Below are 20,255 nucleotides of genomic sequence, written 5' to 3'. Positions count from 1 at the left end.
AATATACAATAGATTGTATAAATAAAATAATAATAATAATAATAATAATAATAATAATAATAATATAATAAAATATAATAATTTAACACAAATTTAATTTATAGTTTATAGAAAATATTAATAGTATTATATATTAAAATATACAAAAAGATGTCTTATTAAATATATTTTTCAGCAATAAAATTAAACAAAATTAAATTTATCAGGAATTCTTTATTTTGATTATAAAATAAATATTAATATTAATATAAAAATAATTTAATCCATATCCTAAATAACATAAAATGTAAAAAATATAATAATTTATATATATTTTACTTTCTTAACAGTGTCAGTTTATTAAGAATTTATGTATATATTTAAAATTTGACTTATTTTTGGAATGTTTTCTAAAAATATTAAAAACACAGAAAATAAAAATAAAAAAAAATAGTTAAAAGTGAGGTCTAAAATTAAATTTTCCAATTTAGCGACAATTTATAATTATGATTCACGTAACTGGTGATTTTAGAGACGAAACATTTTTTCAGCAAGAACACTCCAAATCGCCATTTGCAAACTGCACCCGAGGAAGTAAACAAGCGAATTTTTGGCAGGGCCCAAAGGAAAAAATGGAAAAAAAAAACACAACAATGTGGCCAGCCGTCCAAATAGCCGGTTCTGAACCGACGAATCCGTATTCTTGGTGATGATCTGGTGCATATGACAAAACTAGTCGGAGGGAAGTCGACCGAACGAGAGATCCGACTAACACACACACACACACACCAGTTGCTGTCGCAACCTGAACGAATACGCAGCGCTTTTGTTGGTGTCGCGTCCCGCCTGTTTGTGTCTCACGGACCGCTACTTTAATGTTTAAAGTATATTTTTGAAATAATAATTCGACCGTTTCCGTTCGACGCGAAGTGAAGGGAATAACGTGCTGTGTGATTTTTGTTTTTTTTTTTATTTTTTGATTTTTGTATTGTGTGGTGCCGTGCATCCAAAAGGGATTACTGTTGCGTCTTTATCCGAGTAAGTTGCCTCGCATTGTTGTTCCGTTGGTTTATAAATATTTATGGCATATATTTCAATGGCAAACTGGATTTTGTGTTGCGGACGTATATTTATTGCATTTTGATCGATAAACTTTTGCAATAGCTGGAGGTTGTTGGTTTTTGAATAAGCCACGGACGGTTTTATGATCAACTTGGACACCATCTGGTCATTGCAGAAACGTCAAATTATTTCAAAATAAACCCATTAATTAATTAAAAGATTTTCAAAATATTAATTTTTTTTTTTTTTAATTTTTAATATATTAACAAATTTTTAAATTATCAATTATGAGTAGTTGATTATGGTATGTCAACTTTCTCTTCAGCTATATCGTAATTCCTATTTAGATATTTTTATTAAATATTTTATAAGTCGATTTTTTACAATTATTAAAAATTGTTAAATTTTTTGCCTATAGAAATCAGTTTTCATTCATAGTTTTAATTACACATGAGTAATCCAATGTCCAAGATGTTGACATAAGATATTAATTGATTAATGCATGTTTAAGTATTCAAGAACCGTACATACTCACTTTACAAATATTTGAATATAAATTTCAAATGAGTGTGAAAACAGACATATTTTCTACATTTTATCCATAATGGATGAATTTGAAATAATAATAATAATTTCAATGAATTTGGACAATAGAATTTTCTGTTGTTACAGTGAAAATTAATTCTCTTAAATTTAAAAAATATGATGTGTTTAAATAAATATTTTAATATTTATTTTATATGATGATATATATATATATATATATATATATATATATATATATATATATATATATATATATATTAGTATAAAAAAAATCTAAATTTAGTCTAATATTGTAGTTAAAAAAAAACTTAAAAAGGAAAATAATAAATATGTTGATAAAACTGTAATATATATTACTAACAAAAGAAAATAATTCTTCAACCGTATTCCTGAATATTTTCTATGCACTAAAATATGAATAGAATTAAAATGTTTGAATGTTTGTTCTCAGATTTGTTTTCTTTGGCTTCTATATATAATTTCCAGATCAGATAGGAAAAGTCTTATGTGCTCAAAACCTTAAAATCAACGTATTTCAAAAAATTTATTAATATTATTATTTTAAACAAAACATTTTTTACTTGATTATTTAATTCAAAAATATATATCTTAATAAATTTTCGAGATAATCTTTATATATTTCAAATGGAATTTATCTTATATATGATTTGATATATTAAATTATCTTTAGTAAAGATATAACGATATTTATGATGACTATGTCAAAAAAGATAACAAATACAATTATTTATATATTGGTCATTAATAAGTTATTTAAAAATTGGTAATTTTGTTACAATTTTTGTGTATTTGTTAATATAAAATTTGATTTTTAGAAACATAAATAAAATAAATAATTATTTTTACCGTTAAAATGTCAGAAAAAAATCATGCTTTCCAAAAAAATATATTTTATGATTATCTTCAGTTAAGATATAACGATATTTTTGATAATTTTAGAGATATTACTGACAAATTTCGAGATATTTAATAATTTTGTTTTTTAAATATGTGGAAAATAGTATTTTTCACAGGTGATTATGTCAAAGTCGACAAATATAATTACTAATAACGTATCTTAGTTACTGATAATTTGTTTGAAAATTAGTTACCCGGTACATAAAATTTACAGGTGTTGAAAATAACTACATATCTTTTCAATCAGCTAACTACTTGACAGATTTATTATTGTTGAATATTTAAATAAGATAATGTAGTCGAATAGTAAAAATGTTGAAAATCTTGTTAATAGACCCATCTTGCTAAAAAATCCATAAAATAAAATCGACTCCAATCCCACAATATTCCCGATTAATGTACAGTTTTTTGTATACAACGTAGGTTGCCATGAGGACAATTAATCAAAAACTAGACCGTCCCAAATACAATATTAAATTCTCCAGGAACATTGCCCGTGTAGGAAATCCATTCGATGCATTACCACCATACAAAAGCGTCGTCGTTCACGAACTCATAACGGTAACCTGGGAATCGAAAACTTTTAATTCGACGCGGTAACATGCGAAACGTATTAACGGGCAAAAACACAAAACCTTAATGCTTTCAGTTTATTTTCTGTTGCAACAATAGATGCGAATTAAACGGCGCGCGATTTTCAAAAGTCGAGAGCGTCGCGGTGCTAAAAATAAACGATGATGGCATTAGTGTCAAATGTCACTGTTATTGGGCAACCGGCTATTTTTAATGCGTATTTTTGGATGACAACCGTATAATAAACCAAAATGTGGAACGGCGATTTCGGGATTTCAGAACGAACGTTTTAATGGTCTTATGAAATTGTTTTTTCTTTTGCTATTTTTATTGGCTCATCAAAGCGGGAATGTTTGTTAAAAGTTTATCGCAACTTTAAAGAATATATTTGAAAATGAAATTTCCAATTTATAAAAGTTTGTTATATTTAATATTTATGTAAAAGTTTTGTTCAAAATTTTTTAGTTTATAAGCTTAGATTATATTCTTAATGACAGTAATATTATTACAATTACATATGTTTTAAAGAAATCTGTAAAATTTGGAATAATAATTTATTTATCTAAATTTAAAGTTTTTTTAAATTTTCCAAATAGAGGCAGTGAGATTATAGATTAAATTGTTTCAGTGTAATTAAATTTGACCTCATAAAAGTAAGACTACTTGTTAAATTTTTTAATATCTTTGAGGAATATCCTATATTATAGATTAACAACTATTTTTATTTATTCTCAATTTTGTCACATGTTGTTTAATCCATTATTTTTAAGATATGACATATAAAGTTAGAAAAACGCAATTTAAAATAAAAAATGAAATATATTAAAATATGTATTTAATTTAAAATTAAAAAAATAAAAATTAATAATAATAAATAATTTATATTTAAATAAAATATTTAATTTAAAATTAAAAAATAATTAAAATACTTTAAAATTAAAAAAAAAATAAAATATAATATTTAATTTGAAATTGAAAAACAAAAAAATAAGTTATGTAAATTAAAACAATACTTAATATAAAATAAAAAAAAATATTTAATTTAAGTCCTTTAAGTCAACTTTAAATATTTTGAATGACAGTAATTTTTCTTTCACTTAAATTTTAATTTTTATAAAAGTTTTTATTAACAATTGCATCTTTATTACAATTATTAAGAAACCTTTTTTCCTTTCATCAAATATAATCTTCAAATGAATTTAAACAGATTCTTCAAATTTTCTAAATGGAGGCAATGAGATCATTGATTAAACTGTTTCAGAGTTATTAATCTTGACCTCATAATAGCAAAAATATTTGTTAAAGTTTTATCACATACTTAAGAAATAACTTTATATATAACATTTTGTTTGAAGTTTTTTAATTCACATTTTAAATATTTTTTATTCACATGTATAATTGTTTATAGAATTTATAAATAAAGCAATTTATTCAAATTTGAAAATTTGATAAAATTTTTAAATATAATAGACAATTTATTTTTTAAAACTCCTAAATAAGTGCAATGAGGTCATAGATTAAAATGTTTCAATGTTGCTAATATTGACCATTCAACTTGGTCCCACGTGTCTTTTGAATTATCATTTTCGCACGTACTTCCAACCGTAGTATTCGTATTACACACTCCACCACGCCTAATTATTCAACCATATGTTTTTCGCGTCTCTCCTTTGCGTTTCTGTCCGTTTAATTAAACGAGCAGATCAAAATCATTATGTTTACACGATCACTTCCTTATTCATCCTACGTTATTATTTATTTACAGTTTTTTTTAATTAAAAAATAATAAACTTAGTTTTGGAAAATGGAGCCCATGTCGTGGATTATTGTAAAACACACCACCATATGTGAACGCTCACGACTTTAAATAAACAATTCTTAATAAGAGACGGAAATAAATTGTACAAGTATTCGGACTGTATTTATTTATTCAAAGGCAAGAAACTAAAACAAGCTTGTAAATCGGTTTCCTGCAAGTCCGATAAATTATTAATGGTGGATCAATAAACGAATCAAAACGACAAAATTGAAACGAGGTTTAAAGTGAACAGATACATATTGATTGTTTAAACGTTCACGTCCTGTGTTTACCAAGTACATTAAAATGAGTTAAGATCTGCGAGTGTTTATTGCGTTTTTATGGGCCGTTAAATTTTTGAAAATTCTTTGGTTTAGTACCGAAACATAAAATATAAATTGTGCAACCTGTACAAATAATCAGTTTAAATTGGCGTAAAGACCGTCAATTAAAAATACATAAGAAAATTGGAATACAAATGTGTTGATGGATTTATTTCAATTTGCTTTTTTTATGAGCCATAAATGTTAAAATGAAAATAATCAAAGAAAATCTAATATGTAACTATTTAAATTGAATTTGTCTGAAAAATCATAAACTGGAGACTTTGAAGTTCATCCTTCTCTCCGAAGTCTTTGATGAGCTTTTCCGCTTCAAGTGAAGATGGCATGGAACGAAATTAATGAGTGTCTGGATCACCTTCCCAACTCATTATTGTTTTAAAACAATAATACTGATCAATATATTCATTATTTTTAATTATATTTAATTTTTAATCCTTTATTACACTCAATTGATCCAAACAGTTCATCAAACATTCTTGTAATTAATTAAATGTGACACAAACAAAATTAATTTCTTGCTGATTAACAGACATTGTTTGGCCATATATGATGGTCGAGTATCTTAGGTGTTAGAAGGCAAAAGCTAAGCTTCACAATTTTTTGTGAGGAAATATGTACCTTTAACAGCTGGAGTTATGGTATGGGTGTCTCTGCATTTGGTAGTTAGTCCCCTTTTTTTTCTATAGAGATAATTTGACCCCACAGCGATATATCCAGGAAGTAGTACCTTGGGACCCTTCAAAAACTAACTTTCCAACAGAATAATGGTCGAAATCATATTACGAGAGTTACATCAGAGTTTTTCCAATATATATGAGTAAAATTGTTGCCATGGCCAGCAAGATCTCCGGACCTATCACTAATTGAACACGTGTGGAACATCATAGGCAAGAGACTTCGAAGTTCATCCTCCAAAGCATTCATTGGACTTCCAGCGTTAACTGGAGACGACATAGAATGAAGTATATCAGAATTAAATTGTCAATGAGTCTCTCGATCATCCTCCTAACACGTTAATGATTTAAAACACTAATGCTGATCAATATATTCATTACTTTTTCTGAATTTTTAATCATTTATTACACTCAATTGCCCCAAACTGTACATTAAACATTAATCTAATCAATTACATGTGATACGAACAGAATTAATTTCCATTTGATTAGCAGACATAGCTTGATGTAGCAATTCTTTGGATATTGGAAATGAAATCGATAAATTCATTTACGAACGTTGTTTGTCAGTCTGAACCAATATTGGAACATCAATTTCTCTGCTATCCTACAGTTTCACTAATAGTTTCCTAATTAATTCCTAATATTTACTAAATTAATATATTAAATAGTATTTAAAGTCTCTGAATAAGATTCGGACTCTTAAATCTCATAAGTTGAATGAAAGCTGTTAATCATTACCTAGTTATCTAAAATTATTAATTTGCATGATGAACCAAGTATGAAGCATCTTGTGATTAACGATGATTAATATACTGCTGAAAGTTATAAAATATTCACGGTCTATTTACTACTTAGGCACAACAAAGCTTGTTACGCACACTATTTTTATATCCAGTTTCACATGTCATAAACATATTTACATAATCACACAATAGACAACCTAACCCATCAATCCCCAAATAGACAATATAACACAGGTAACATTTTTTTATTGTGAAAATCATATGAAAAATCTGAATTATAATGGAATCATCAAAAGTGTGTGCACGGAGTCACAGTGGGGTGAACATAGAACTGACGGAGCGTTCATTTTGACACGCAATTCTACAGGAACCGAGGTAGAACAAAGAAAACAGTTCACACAACATTCGGGCCGTTTTAAAGGTCGAATCTCGGGGGTGGCAAATTGCTTTTTTATTATTGCCAAAGCTCACGCATCCAGTTTGTTTTACTGCTTGGGAATGTGATTCATTTGTGGTTTGATTATTTCACTAATTCTCATTTGAGGTGAATCATTAATTTCGAGTGGATTTGGTGCATTTCAGGTGGTTGCTCACAAGTATCTGGGAAGGATGATGAATATTCATGTGGCCGGGGGCCGGAATGAGTCAAGATCATTTTCACACTGTGTTATGCAGACTAAGAAAATTATAAATATCCACTTAAAATTCTAAAAATATCGTACAGTTAATAACTCATTAATACTCAGTTTGTATCCATTGGCACGGAAGAAAGAACTAATTGCGGAGTAAACGAATATTACGTTACAAGTCAGTGCGCTAAACAAGATGAAAAAATAAAGGAATGGAGACAGAAAACATTAAATTACAATTAAAACGTCCTGCCATTAGCCGCATTAAGATAGATGATATCTTGTGTCTTGAGAGTAATGGGATATTGCAATAACTCATAATTGTGGTTTATGTCTTTTAAAATCAATGCTAATTTTATAAAGTTAGGGCACTTTAAGTCTGAAAATAAGAAAAAGTACTAAAAGTTACTGACAGTAAATTAATAATGCGGTTGATGCCATTTAAGATCATTGTAATCTTCAATGCTAATTGTTTTATCGGTAGCAATAACTCATACGCTGGTTGCATTGTTAAGGAAATTATAAATGGGTAATTAACAATCAATGTCCGATCCATTAATTATCGCGTCGCCAATTAGAAATTAATTGGGTTGAGGCAACAGTTTCATTGGTTCTCAATTGGATCAGATTGGATTGGAGTGATGTCTAAATAAAAATAAGATTTTATAAATACATTTATTGAATTTCTACCTGGGGCCTTAAATTTTGAACGAGACATCAGACAAAATCGTTTCACCTTTTCCACTGTCTAATTTGAAACCAAAGAAGGGTCGTGGAAATATGAAATACGAAGGGTGACAAGAGAGATCGCAATTAGGGACCGTCAATCAAACCAACACAAACAATTGTTATTGATTCAACTCAATACCGAAGCACTAAATTGAACCCTACCGACAATAATCCCAGAAAACTGAAACGGATTCTTGTTCTTTTTTTCCTTTGGATAAAGTTAATTAAGGTTCGACGAAATGACGTTTTCCTTGTTGTGTTTCATCTGGTTTGGACCACTACAAGAGCTATTTTTAAAGTTGTTGTGACTTGAAAATAAAACGGCAATCATTTTTTTAAAGAACAGTATTTATTTTTATTAGTTGTGTAAAAAACAAGTCCTTGAAATTTACCAATAATTCTATTTACAGACCACTTATTTTAGTTTCTGTGAATGTGTTAAAAAGCTATAATTAATTCTAAAATATATCCATAAAATGTATTAAATAATATGTATGGAAAAATTATACACAAAATCACAAAAAGACTGAATTTTGTAAGACCTAAAAATCTGTCTTTTACGGTGGTATTTAGGGTGAATAACTGTATAACAGCTGATAATTCGCACGAAATCCTTGAATAGAAGGGTGTCGAGATAATGGCATCCAGTTCCCTAAACTGATGTCACGGATTTTCCTCACCGGTCTCAAATATAGCACCTAAATGTAAATAGTCTGTCTCGACGATTTATTCATTTATCATTGCACCAATAATTCTTGTCAGTTAACCATAAAATTATAAATGGAAGTGACCCTTACTCATTCTTCGGTAATATTTATTTATAGAAATATTTTGATTACGGACTTCAATTAAATAGACTGCGGTTTTATCTCGAATTTCCTTTGAATCATTTACAAACAGTTATCAAAGGAAACTACCAGATTACTTTGTTTTCGACAATTTTTTACTGATAAAATGGTTTGTGGCTTAAAAAGTGCATATATTAAGTTAATTAATCTATTCTGGTTAACTGAATTTACTGAATTTCCTAATCTATAATGTCACATGTATTCATTGGATGATAAAACCACAGGTTTTGCTGGCCAAAAATTTACAACGAAATGTTGAAAACACTGTAAAGTAGTCGGGCATTATCCTGTTTGAAAACAGGATTTTGGAGGATTCTAAGGCAAAATAGACAATTTGAAAGTGTCTTCGATGACTTTATCCTTTGGTCCTTCCAACTAAGAATGTTATGAAAGATTAAGGCGCCATAAACTACAAATGTATAAATGTATAAATGTATAAATAACACGACTGTTAGTTTGACCTTAGCCACTTATCTTCTATTTCATAAAAAGAACAATGTTGTGTTTGCAAACAATGATCAAAATTGGGAAATACAAATAATAAACCTAGACAAAGTTAAAACTGTAGGATACATGTATCAAGATTCATTCTTGGCTTGCAACCATAACAGTTTTGTTATCCAATAACAGGAAATCCATGTCCAAAAACTATTTAGGAAATGTGAATACCCAATTTCCTTTAAAAACAAGCTGTATATTAATGAAACAATTCAATATTTGCATTTATATTTACAATTTTTGTGAAATTTTCTGTACTTTTACCAATATTTGCTTATTTAATACTAGGTGGTATGTGAATTGACAATTATACCTTTACAATTTATTATGATCAACATCAAATCATTGTGAATACACGTCAAATAAAACAGAAAACTAATGAAAATTATTTATTAATGTTGCAGTTCAATAGATACCATGTTCTAACATCAAAACGTAGTTGAATTCATAGATGCTGGCCCCATTTTATCTGATTCCAGGCATTTTCGTTAACTTTAATTCCAAATGTTTCGTGAGAACATTAAAAAAATACAGATATAAACACAACAAGATGACCAATATTATCAATGCTATTAACCTGTAAAGGAGTTGCTTCAACATTTTCATAATTATTAATGATTAAATATCAATTATTTGACATTTCAGTAAAATTCAAAAAGCCATGGAAACTATCAAATTTATTTTCCTAACCTCTCCTCCTGACGTGAGCTAACAATGATGACTTACGACCACTGTGGTCATCTCAAACTTTTTGTGAAGTTTTGTCTCTGTAGAATGTTTAACATAAGCAGAACCATTTTTTTATAAATTAAATTTTAACTCGTCACTAAAAACTAGTCGTCTGCTCTATTCTATGGTTCAGTAATTGTTATCCCAAACAAGTCAAAAATGGACATTTTTAGTAGAAATCTGTGGGTCTGGGGTCAAGCGAACCTTCATCCATTAACCATCTTCTCACAGTCTTTGAACTAATTATCCAGTTATCCATTTTCTTTCAAATTTCAAACTCATACAATTTTTTTCATGGACTTATTAGCCCCAAACTTTTGGCCATATTTTCTTGTTAATGAATTATAATTTTTCTTACAATTTCACTTCGACCATGATTGATTAATCATAATAAACAAAAGGCAATTAGTAAATAACCGATTTAGACTCACAGGGAGCAATAAAAAACCATAAGATAAAGTTATTTTTTAAAGAATAAAATTAGATAGATATATTTCATAAAATAAATAATGAAAAAGCTTTAAGGAAAATATCGATTTAATTAACATTTAGAGTCTCCAATAACAATCTATTGCAAGATACGAAATTGTTAATCCATTCCACAAGTTATTTTTAAAACTACCAATCTAAAATTTTAACGGTTCATCTTTATCCCACCATTAAAATTTATTTTACTTTCACCGTGTTATTTTGAGAGTTAACTGTTCTTTAGAGTTTCATATTCATGCACCAACTGATTTGATGAATACCTTTTGTTAGGTCAGATTTAAATTACACCTTCCCAGTTACAAATTTATATATTGCACCATCCAATTATCACATTTGCAATTTTTACAAATTACAGAGAGCACCACCACACAAAAAGACGTGCATGTCGTGCCTCAAAAGTCCAATTAATTTATCAAAAAAAAAAAAATGTATCAAACAGAGTACACGCGTGGAAAAGTTAAATTAAAGTGCTGTCCTACTTTGTACGTGAAGAACTCCGACGACTGAATTAGGTATGATGTAATGTTACGAGTGAACTCACCTGGCCTTAAAACCAGTTTTAATTCAATTTAATGTTGTGGCGTGAACGCAAAGTGAAATGAAACAAAAACGCCATTTCTAAAAGTTACTATTACGTCCGTGGAAAAATAGAATATGACGATAAACTTTAATATGGTCCCTGAATTTATGTTTTCACGACGCCATTTTCGCCACCGAACGAAGGCAATAAAATTTGTTTAAAAGTGGACGACGTTAAGGGCGCGTAGTCTCCGGGCAGAAAATAATAACGAGATTATCGATTCGATCGTGTTTTTATCATCTTACACCCAACTGAACGTGAACGTTCAATTTTCTACTTTGTGGATGTGTTTTATTGATTTTGTTATTAGGCGATTGTTGAAACTAGGTTGATGATTATTTGCATACATAATTACTGTCATAATTTACTGCGTTATTTCACAATACCTGGCTTAACATTTTTATTGAAATATTTACAGGTTTGAATCGTTGACTTTTTGACCCAACTTACATGTGAAGGAATGTTAATTATTTAAACTAATTAGGTTAAACTCATTCCTTTTATACCCTTTCGTGTAAGCAGATAATTATTCAGTCTCTGACTCTACAATCTTTAAAACTAGATACACATATATTAAGTAGATGACTTTTAAACATTTATCTTTAAAATATCTTACTTAAGAATAACTTGTAGTCAACAATGGGATCATCATCATAATCTACAATTTTTTGCCAAGGTTCCACAAGCAAATCGTGTCTCAAGAAAAACATTCTGAGTTCTTAGAACTGAAGAAAAGGTCAACCTCAGTTATGACCTCCTCACAATTACATTAAATATTGAACAATGACAAATAAAAAAATTGGAGAAATATAAGGACTATATGATGTACGAGGTATAACTTCCCTTTAACATTTTGAAGCTTCCTTTGAATCTCCAATGCCTTGTCATGAAGGAGAACACCATTTCCATTAATAAACAACTTATATTTGAGTAAGCAGCAAAGAGTCTCATTATCCATTTGTCCTCTTGTTTGGTACTAATTATGTAAAATTCCATTCCCAAACCACCATACAGTCATCAAACTCTTTCTTTCTTGCGTTGAGACCTTTAAGTACAGTTCTGCAGATTTACCGGCATCTACCCATTGTCCAGATTGAAGAGAAATGTCGCAATTAACCCATTTTTTGCCATATGTGACAATACAACCAATAAAAAGCTCATTTGCGTTAAGTGCAAGAAGACAATTGGTAATTCTTGTTATCCCCAATTAATGTATGTGTCCAACTTTTTAATGAAATTCGTTGCATGAAGACTGTTTCTTTTGGTTGATTCAACGCTGTTTAATGTCTAGCCCATGTCCTACGAAGATTCAGGATGATTATTATCTACTTAATTACTTAAGGCATCTTCTCCAAATTTACTCAAATAAATTATGAGCCAACAACATAAATTACTTTTTCCATTGCACAAAATTACAGTTCCTGTGTCACACCTAAACGAATTTTGTTTTTTTTTTTTATACCACTGAAGCGTGCAACCGAAATTTAATAATTCACACCGCAGCCTAAATTACGTGTTATCCACGTCCTTGATCGATTATTTAATCCATATACATCGATTCAAGAAAGGTAACGTATTGTTCTCAAGCCTAGACCGTTTTAAAAATCCAAACCAGTTCGCCGCTAACAGGAAATTGTTATTAATTATCACCTGGCGACATTCGCGTTCAAATTCATACACGTACCCGTTGTGTAGTAAATACATTGTCGTTTGGAACTCTTACATGCACGTGGGTGCCGTATACGGATGAGGAATTGTTCGAAACGACGAAGACCAATAAGTACGATTAATTAACTTGCTTTATGTTATGCCGGTTAATAATGGTGATTAAATCAAAGATGCTTGTTATCATCTAACTTTATATAGCAATGGGATTTCTGAAAATGGCTTTGATGGCTTGGTGTTAATGTGTTGAAGATTGCTTATGGTGTTCAGCAACACTTGACGATTCTAAGCACATTGTGTCCAAAAGAATAAAATAAATAAATTAATTATCATTGTTATTGAACGTTTGTACCATTTTAATTTTTTTTAAATGTATAAAGTTTTATAATTTGCAGATGTAAGAATTCTTGATATTTGATCCTGATTAGTTATTATCATTAATATTTTTGTGTTGTTAATAGACGTTTTATATCTAAATATTGTCGTTGTATTTCTGCAATTAACACTTTCATGACTGAAAGCCGAAAGTAATTAACATTTATTAACAAGTTTCATCCTTGCCAACTTAGGTACGAAGATTAGCTTTAAGTGGAAACTGGAAATGTAATGAAGGATTAACGCACCATAAGGTGAAATAATTGTTTAAATGATGATTTTTATAATTGTGATTCTGCCGTCGATGACAGTTCATGTCAACATGAATAAATTTATATAAATAACATAATTGTTAGCCTGACCTTAGCTGTTTATTTTCTGTTTCATAAAAGAAACAATGTTGTTTTTGCAAATCATGATCAAATTATAAACTTATACAAAGATAAAGCTAAAAGATACATGTATCAAGATTCATTCTTGGCTTGCCACCATAAAAGTTTTCTTATCCAATAACAGGAAATTCACGTCCAAAACACTATTTAGGATATGCTAATAGCCAATTTCCTTTAAAAACAAGCTGCATATTAATGAAATAATTCTATGTTTGCATTTATATTTATAATTTTTATAAAATTTTCTACACTTTTACCAACATTATCTGAAAAAACTAGGTGTTATGTGAATTGTCAATTATTCCTTTCCAATTTATTATAGTAATATATTAATATCAAAGCATTGTTAATACACGTCAAATAAAACAGAAAACTAATGAAAATTATTTATTAATGTTACAGTTCAGTAAATACCATGTTCTAACATGAAAACGTCGTTGAACTCATAGATGCTGGCCCCATTTTATCTGATTCCAGGCATTTTCATTAACTTTAATCCCAAATGGTTCGAGAGGGCGTTAAGAAAATGTAGATATAAACACAACAAGATGACCAATATAACCAATGCTATTAACCTGTAAACGAGTTGCTTCAAGTTCTTCATAATTATAGATGACAAATATCAATTATTTGACATTTCAGTAAAACTCATAAAGCCATGGAAACTATCCAATTTATTTTTCCAAGTGTTAACAATCTAAAAAAAATAATTAGAAATAGAAAAAGAACGATTGAAATAATTCAAAATAATAATTCATAATTCGTTGTATCATTATTTATTGTCAAGGTTTTCCTTTCCAATTTACCATGATCACAATTTCTTGGATGTACAGTTAGGTGATCAACTACTGTACGGAAGACATAACTCCATCTGTTTGATGCACAGATTTTTCTAACAATGTAAAAAAAAAACTAATTACAAGTAGAAAAAAGCAAATTATTAAATTAAACGAGCGTTTATTCAAATCTCAAACATTTAGTATTTACAAATGGCAGCAGTCTTTTTGCAAGCGTCCAACGTTTGGAAGTTGTTCCTGGTTTTGTAGCAACCACTCCACCTGGTTTGCACACACTCCTTTTTACTGTCGTCCCAAGTGAAGGCAACCAAACTTCCACGGCAAACAACTGGTTCCTGTTCAGCTTTCTTGGTGCAGTCTAAAATAAGTTTCTAATGAGGCCCAAAATTCGTTGAGCAAATTTATAACTTACCAGCTTTAGTGAAGGGTCCAGTTTCATCTGCACGTTGGTCGTCCAAAAGTTTGCCACCGTAAACTTGAGTGGTGATCAGAATAATAGCGAAAATGGCGAAGTACTTGAGCATGTTTGTATTTGTTTAGTTCGACTAATACTGGGTGGATGATTGGATGTGTTTATATATCGTTATTGTTGGCTGACCCCTTGAGGTTTATCTATGTTTATGCCTAACTTAATTAACAAAACCATTATCTTTTTTAAGTTATCAAGTTTTTAAGTAACGCACAGAAATACCTAAAAGGTTGACAATAATCTAATTCGTAAATATATTCGAAGAATTTATGTGAGAGAAATTAGTTCTTACATGAATAGTTTCGTTAATATCGCCTGAGTTATCTTTGGTTGTTGCTGACCTGAAGTTTTATACAAAAGATGAATTTCTTAATTTTTCTTCCAGGGTATCAGAAATTGCTTTTAACAGAAGTATGAAATAGCTCACAGTGAGGAACGATACCAGAACTATCAAAACCTTCATATTACAAGGTTTCATTATTCAAATTTTATAACGACTGACAGTACTCAAACATTGACATAATTTATTCATGCAGTGTTGTGATAGAAACAAAAACATCTTCACCGAAGAATCTAGTGGTTTATTTCTTATTTTTGTTCAAATTATTTAGCGCCCTAACAAAAGGAAATGTTTGAACAAAAGTGAACCAGCTTGGTACTTCTGAACCTTATAAATTGAGGACGCATGTGCCCACGTTTAATAATGCGGCTTTGGTGACATCACTCTCTATTAGTAAATCTAATTTATTTTTGTTTTCCGAATTATGTCACGCAAAATGTATTTCACATTCGGTAGTTGTAGTTGTTTTGTTTACTTTGTCTAGCCTGTTATTTTAAACGACATGTTATGATCGGATTGTTATTGCAGGAAAATTGTTGTCTGATGAACTTTGACTTTATTATTATTTCACTGCTGAAACAACTAAAAAAGTTTTGTGTGTTTGTTTAATTAAGATAAATAATAAACAATTTAAAAACTGAGAAATCTTCGCACTTAATTATCGTGATTGACTTCAACAATTGTTGGTGTCACGACCGTAAATTTTTACTTTTAAGTGCTAGTACGATAAACTTAAAATAGCCGTCCTTCATGCATTCATTACAATTGACCAAATATGACGTGTAATTGTACAACAACCAATTAGCCGCTAGTTAATATTAACAAATATGAAATTGCAATCTGCCACCGCAGAATGGGGGAAACCACCAACGTCTCCAAGAAGCTGCGGTTATGAATTATGCAGTTATTAGTCTGACAAGAAACAGTTGCCACATTTGAATACTCATACGTGGGTTAATTTTACTACAAAAATGACTAACTGTCTTTAACGAACGCCACATGAACCACAACAGCGTGGGTTATCGTTTATTTGTAATCTTATTTCATTTACATTGTCAATTTGTATTTTATCTTCTAATTAACGTTCTTAGACTGTTGTGTGATAAGTTTTAGTTAGTCGCGTCGTTTGTCGATTAATTCTTGGTTGAAGGGACACATTCTTCTTTTACTATTTGCTTTGTTCAACGCAGAAATCAATAAGTTAAACAAACAAACTCATTGAACCAGATATTCAGACAGAAAAATTCGAATCGACGAGCCTCCGAGATCAGGCAGATGGTTTCGTCAAAAAAGCCAGTTTCACAATGGGATAATGGCCTATGTGAATTCATTAAATTGTTAATGGCCGTTATTCCAAAGTGGATTTATTGCATAATTTTTTCGGCTCAAGGCTAATTAAGCGAACGGAAACATTATATTATATCACTAATTTGATCCTTTCCAAAACATGTTGGACACATTTTTTTGTTTCTATATTATTGGATGGTAATAAAACACTTCGTCGTTTCGTGGTTTTAGAAACACTTGAATTTTAACAGTATATTAGTTTACAGTTGAACTGTTTAGACGATATTTGTTTAGTGGTATGTTCGTTTAGACGTTTTGCAAGCTGAGAACCGTCACCAAGTCATTTTAACTATTGTTTGTGAAAACTAACACTTTTACTTTTTATACAAAGTTGCACAAATAGTTTCTTCAAATCATATTTAATTTATTTTAATAAATTAAGGTTCGTTCACCACGTGCCATATTTGATGGCGACATTTAAATATAATAAAAATCATCAACGGAATATTCAAAAATGTATCTGTAAAAGGCTTACAAATATTTATAAATAAACATGATTCTATATGCTAATTTATTCGCGCTCTTTCTACATTTACTGTAACTGGGTACAATATTTTTAAATGTCGAAATGGTGACGTAATACAAAACGATAAGAGTCCTTCGAATGGCCTCACGCAAATGTATCGATTCATCCAACTCTAGTAACTAATTTAAATGATTTTGTTGTTCCAGATGGCCTTATTGCGAAGCCAACAGAACAGATGACCAAGAAATCCAGGAAGAAATAGAAATGTACATTATCATACATCGATAGAATACAGTTAGCGTTTTACATTTTACGACTGAAGAATTTGACTGATTGAAATTCAAAATGAATCTCTTTAATATAAATAAAAACTTAATCACCCTAAAATGTGTTCTGTTCCTGTTCTTTGGAGGTAAGTAAAATTATCGAGATAATTTATTTAGATGATTTAATTATGATTTGATTTTAGCCTTAGGAAGTCTTCTACCCTTCCTACCTCTTCACATGAACGCCATAGGCTTGTCCAAAGATGAATCCGTGATCGTATCAGTTGTAGCTCCTTTGATAGCGGTGCTGGGGCCTTTGGTGGCCGCACCTTTGGCCGACCGACTAGCCGGAGGCTTTGGTGGAAACCAGAGAAGCAAAACCGGAAGGTACCTCCGGATCATGATCGCCTTGTGTTTCATCATCGGAACGATCTTCTATTGGCTACTGATGGTGATACCACCAATTGTAAGATTAATTAATAGTTACCACAGCTAATTAATTAATTAATTAATTTATTGTCGGTTACAGATCAGATCTCCTCCCAATGTAAGCTTCTATTGTGACCAAGAGGGTGGCTTCATCATTCAAGACAGATGCGGGGCTGAAAGGACTTGCTACAACTGGGGATCATCGGTAGTACCCTTCGTAGATAGTATTTGTATCATCAGTAATAGGATTGATTTTAGAAAGGATCGGTTTTGGTGAAGAACTGCGTGTTTGCTTGCAACGCTACGACTACATACTCTGGTGAAGTTACGACAGCGTACCCAGACGAAACTGAAGGTACCTACGATGACAACGATTACACCGACAACAGCGGAGATGAAGGAGCAGAAGTTGATGTATGTCCAAATATAAGTTAAATAAATAAACAGTTACAGAACCTATTTTGTGATTTAGGTAAGCAATTTATACAGTCAAGATTACTCCAGCAATAGGAAATACACCGGTATAGTGCCGCATCCCCACATGTGCTATCAGAACGACAAAAAAGAAACCATATGCGAAGTCTACACGGAATACTCCAACCCCATAGACTTCAAAATTGGTCTGACCCCGCACATAGACAACCCTAGCAACGAATCCGAAGCCGACTATTGCAGATACCCATTCGGTAACCAGGCACAATTAATTTACCTATTAAAATTACAGCTTTGTTTTCGCAGCTGATAAATTCCATTGTCGCATTACAAGCGAAGTCGTCGAGAATCTGACCAATCACGGTCAGGACGAGTGCCATCCCATAGTGGTTTGCGAGATACACGATCCCTACAACAATACCAACAGTTTGCTGAAAAGATCACAATGCGGTTACGACAACATCAGCTTCTGGTTGTACCTTTTCATTCGGTCGGTCGCCGATATTTTCCCAGCTGCTGCAGCTGCCCTCCTTGGTAATTATTTACCTGTTTGTCGCGTCAATTTTACTAATATTATTTGACCCTTTCAGCGACTGCTGTGGTAATTGCCACAAGGGAAACTTCAACTGGACGCGGTGACGTCGGTAAACAATTTGCTGCAGGTGCTCTAGGCTTCGGTATTTTTGCACCATTGATTGGAGGGGTTGCCGATGGTAGATTCTTGGACGCCATGATTTGCTTCACAGTTCTTATGCTGTTGGCTTCCCTTCTGATTCTCTTCGATGGGTAAGATTTAGTACTAAATGTTTGTAAGGTTTTTTATTAATTTAATTCGTAGTGAAATGCCTTTGAGTCCTCCTGAATGGTGGTGGCACACAAAATGCGGCCTTCTAGCTCTGCCTATGTCGTCTGTCAGAAAGTACGGATTGGAGATAGGTGCGCTAAGTACGGTGCTACTTCTGTTGGGTGTCTTCTGGAACTCCATAGATGCATTCTTACCTTGGTAATGTAAATTAATGACAATTTACACACACATTTTTCAATGAGTATTTTGTAGGCGCGTGGAAAAGATTGCGGACGGAGAAGCCCTACTCATTGGTTTGACCATAGCCATTGCAGCACTCCCCGCCATCTTGTATTTCATCTGGGCTGAGAAAATTGTTGACTATTGCGGACATTCCAACATTCTCATTTACTGCTTTGTCAACTACATCATTCATCATTTAGGTAAATTTGCTAAACTTGTGAAGGTGTGGTAATTAATAACATTGTTTCAGGTTTAATTGTAACAACAAATGCCTGGGTGCTACTGGTGTTTGAGTTTTTGGAAATCTTCAGTCTTCATTTAATGTACATCACTGCCGTTTTATACTTCAGACATTTAATACCAAGAAAATTGACTGCTTGTGGTCAAGCCATTCCAATTATCACACACTTCTGTTTAGGTCGTTGTTTCGGTGCTCTTTTGGGCAGCATAGCCTATTCCGAGTATCCGGACAACTTTAGTTGCGTCCACAAATGGTTCACAGTAGCCGCCGCTATTACTGCTATCATTTACTTCTTGACTTACCATTTCTATTTGAAACCAAAATGCGCGGCTGCCACTCAGCTGCCCCCAGATCCCGCACCAGCTGTGGTACAAAGTAAGTTAATAGTTTACCTAACTGTTTAACTAGATTTTCACTCATTATTTTTTTAGATATGAATGGAAATGGTTCATACACGCCATTAAGAGTATATCACAACGGCAAAGCCAGAAAGGGTCACTTTAGATATTAGTGCCTAAGTTGCAATTCGTATGTATAACATACGATTTTATCTAATCTTTAAGTTTCATCCGGCTTGTATAAAATACAGTTTGTATATTGAGCAGCTTTAAACACAGTTGTTTGGGATTTAAATCAATTGAAAGATTTAATTTCCAAATTAGTTTTTCTATGTAGTAAGTTTGATGTTTAGTAATTTATACTCTTGTAAATCCTTGCTTGATATTGTTTTGTTTGTTGAAGATATAAATGAGATATTTTATGACGTTTTTTATGTAATTTATGTTTTATATGTGACACCGTAATTTAAGATTTACAATAAATTAATTAATATCCTTAGTTTCATTTTAAATAAAAAAGGGTGACAAA

At 30.9% G+C, this 20,255-nt stretch overlaps 2 protein-coding genes across 2 annotated transcripts; one reads left to right on the top strand and one right to left on the bottom strand.

Moving 5' to 3' along the window:
- The first annotated feature begins 754 nt into the window (after positions 1–754).
- On the top strand, positions 755–20,225 carry LOC109598424 (uncharacterized). The gene is made up of 12 exons (XM_020014337.2): positions 755–1,017; positions 17,200–17,405; positions 17,463–17,725; positions 17,789–17,893; positions 17,947–18,102; positions 18,161–18,374; positions 18,427–18,654; positions 18,711–18,906; positions 18,959–19,123; positions 19,178–19,347; positions 19,398–19,763; positions 19,820–20,225. Exons 2-12 carry the CDS (start codon positions 17,339–17,341, stop codon positions 19,897–19,899), a joined length of 2,010 nt encoding a protein of 669 aa, XP_019869896.2. The 5' UTR covers positions 755–1,017; positions 17,200–17,338; the 3' UTR covers positions 19,900–20,225.
- Positions 14,512–14,966, bottom strand: LOC109598423 (trypsin inhibitor). The gene is made up of 2 exons (XM_020014336.2): positions 14,784–14,966; positions 14,512–14,729 (listed from the first exon to the last, which is right to left on the bottom strand). Exons 1-2 carry the CDS (start codon positions 14,893–14,895, stop codon positions 14,551–14,553), a joined length of 291 nt encoding a protein of 96 aa, XP_019869895.1. The 5' UTR covers positions 14,896–14,966; the 3' UTR covers positions 14,512–14,550.
- Positions 20,226–20,255: the final 30 nt, after the last annotated feature.

This window comes from Aethina tumida, chromosome 7 (assembly GCF_024364675.1).
Source record: "Aethina tumida isolate Nest 87 chromosome 7, icAetTumi1.1, whole genome shotgun sequence".
Classification (NCBI taxonomy): Eukaryota; Metazoa; Arthropoda; class Insecta; order Coleoptera; family Nitidulidae; genus Aethina; species Aethina tumida.
This window is presented reverse-complemented; position numbering and strand designations above follow the sequence as displayed.

What these genes read in the sequence shown, in the direction of transcription:
- LOC109598424 (XM_020014337.2), top strand. Translation starts at nt 17,339, where the DNA reads ATGAATCTCTTTAATATAAATAAAAACTTAATCACCCTAAAATGTGTT. An exon ending in GCTACAACTGGGGATCATCG is followed by an intron (nt 17,894 to 17,946) that starts GTAGTACCCTTC and finishes GATTGATTTTAG; the next exon opens with AAAGGATCGGTTTTGGTGAA. An exon ending in CTATTGCAGATACCCATTCG is followed by an intron (nt 18,375 to 18,426) that starts GTAACCAGGCAC and finishes TTGTTTTCGCAG; the next exon opens with CTGATAAATTCCATTGTCGC.
- LOC109598423 (XM_020014336.2), bottom strand. Translation starts at nt 14,895, where the DNA reads ATGCTCAAGTACTTCGCCATTTTCGCTATTATTCTGATCACCACTCAA. An exon ending in TGGACCCTTCACTAAAGCTG is followed by an intron (nt 14,730 to 14,783) that starts GTAAGTTATAAA and finishes AACTTATTTTAG; the next exon opens with ACTGCACCAAGAAAGCTGAA.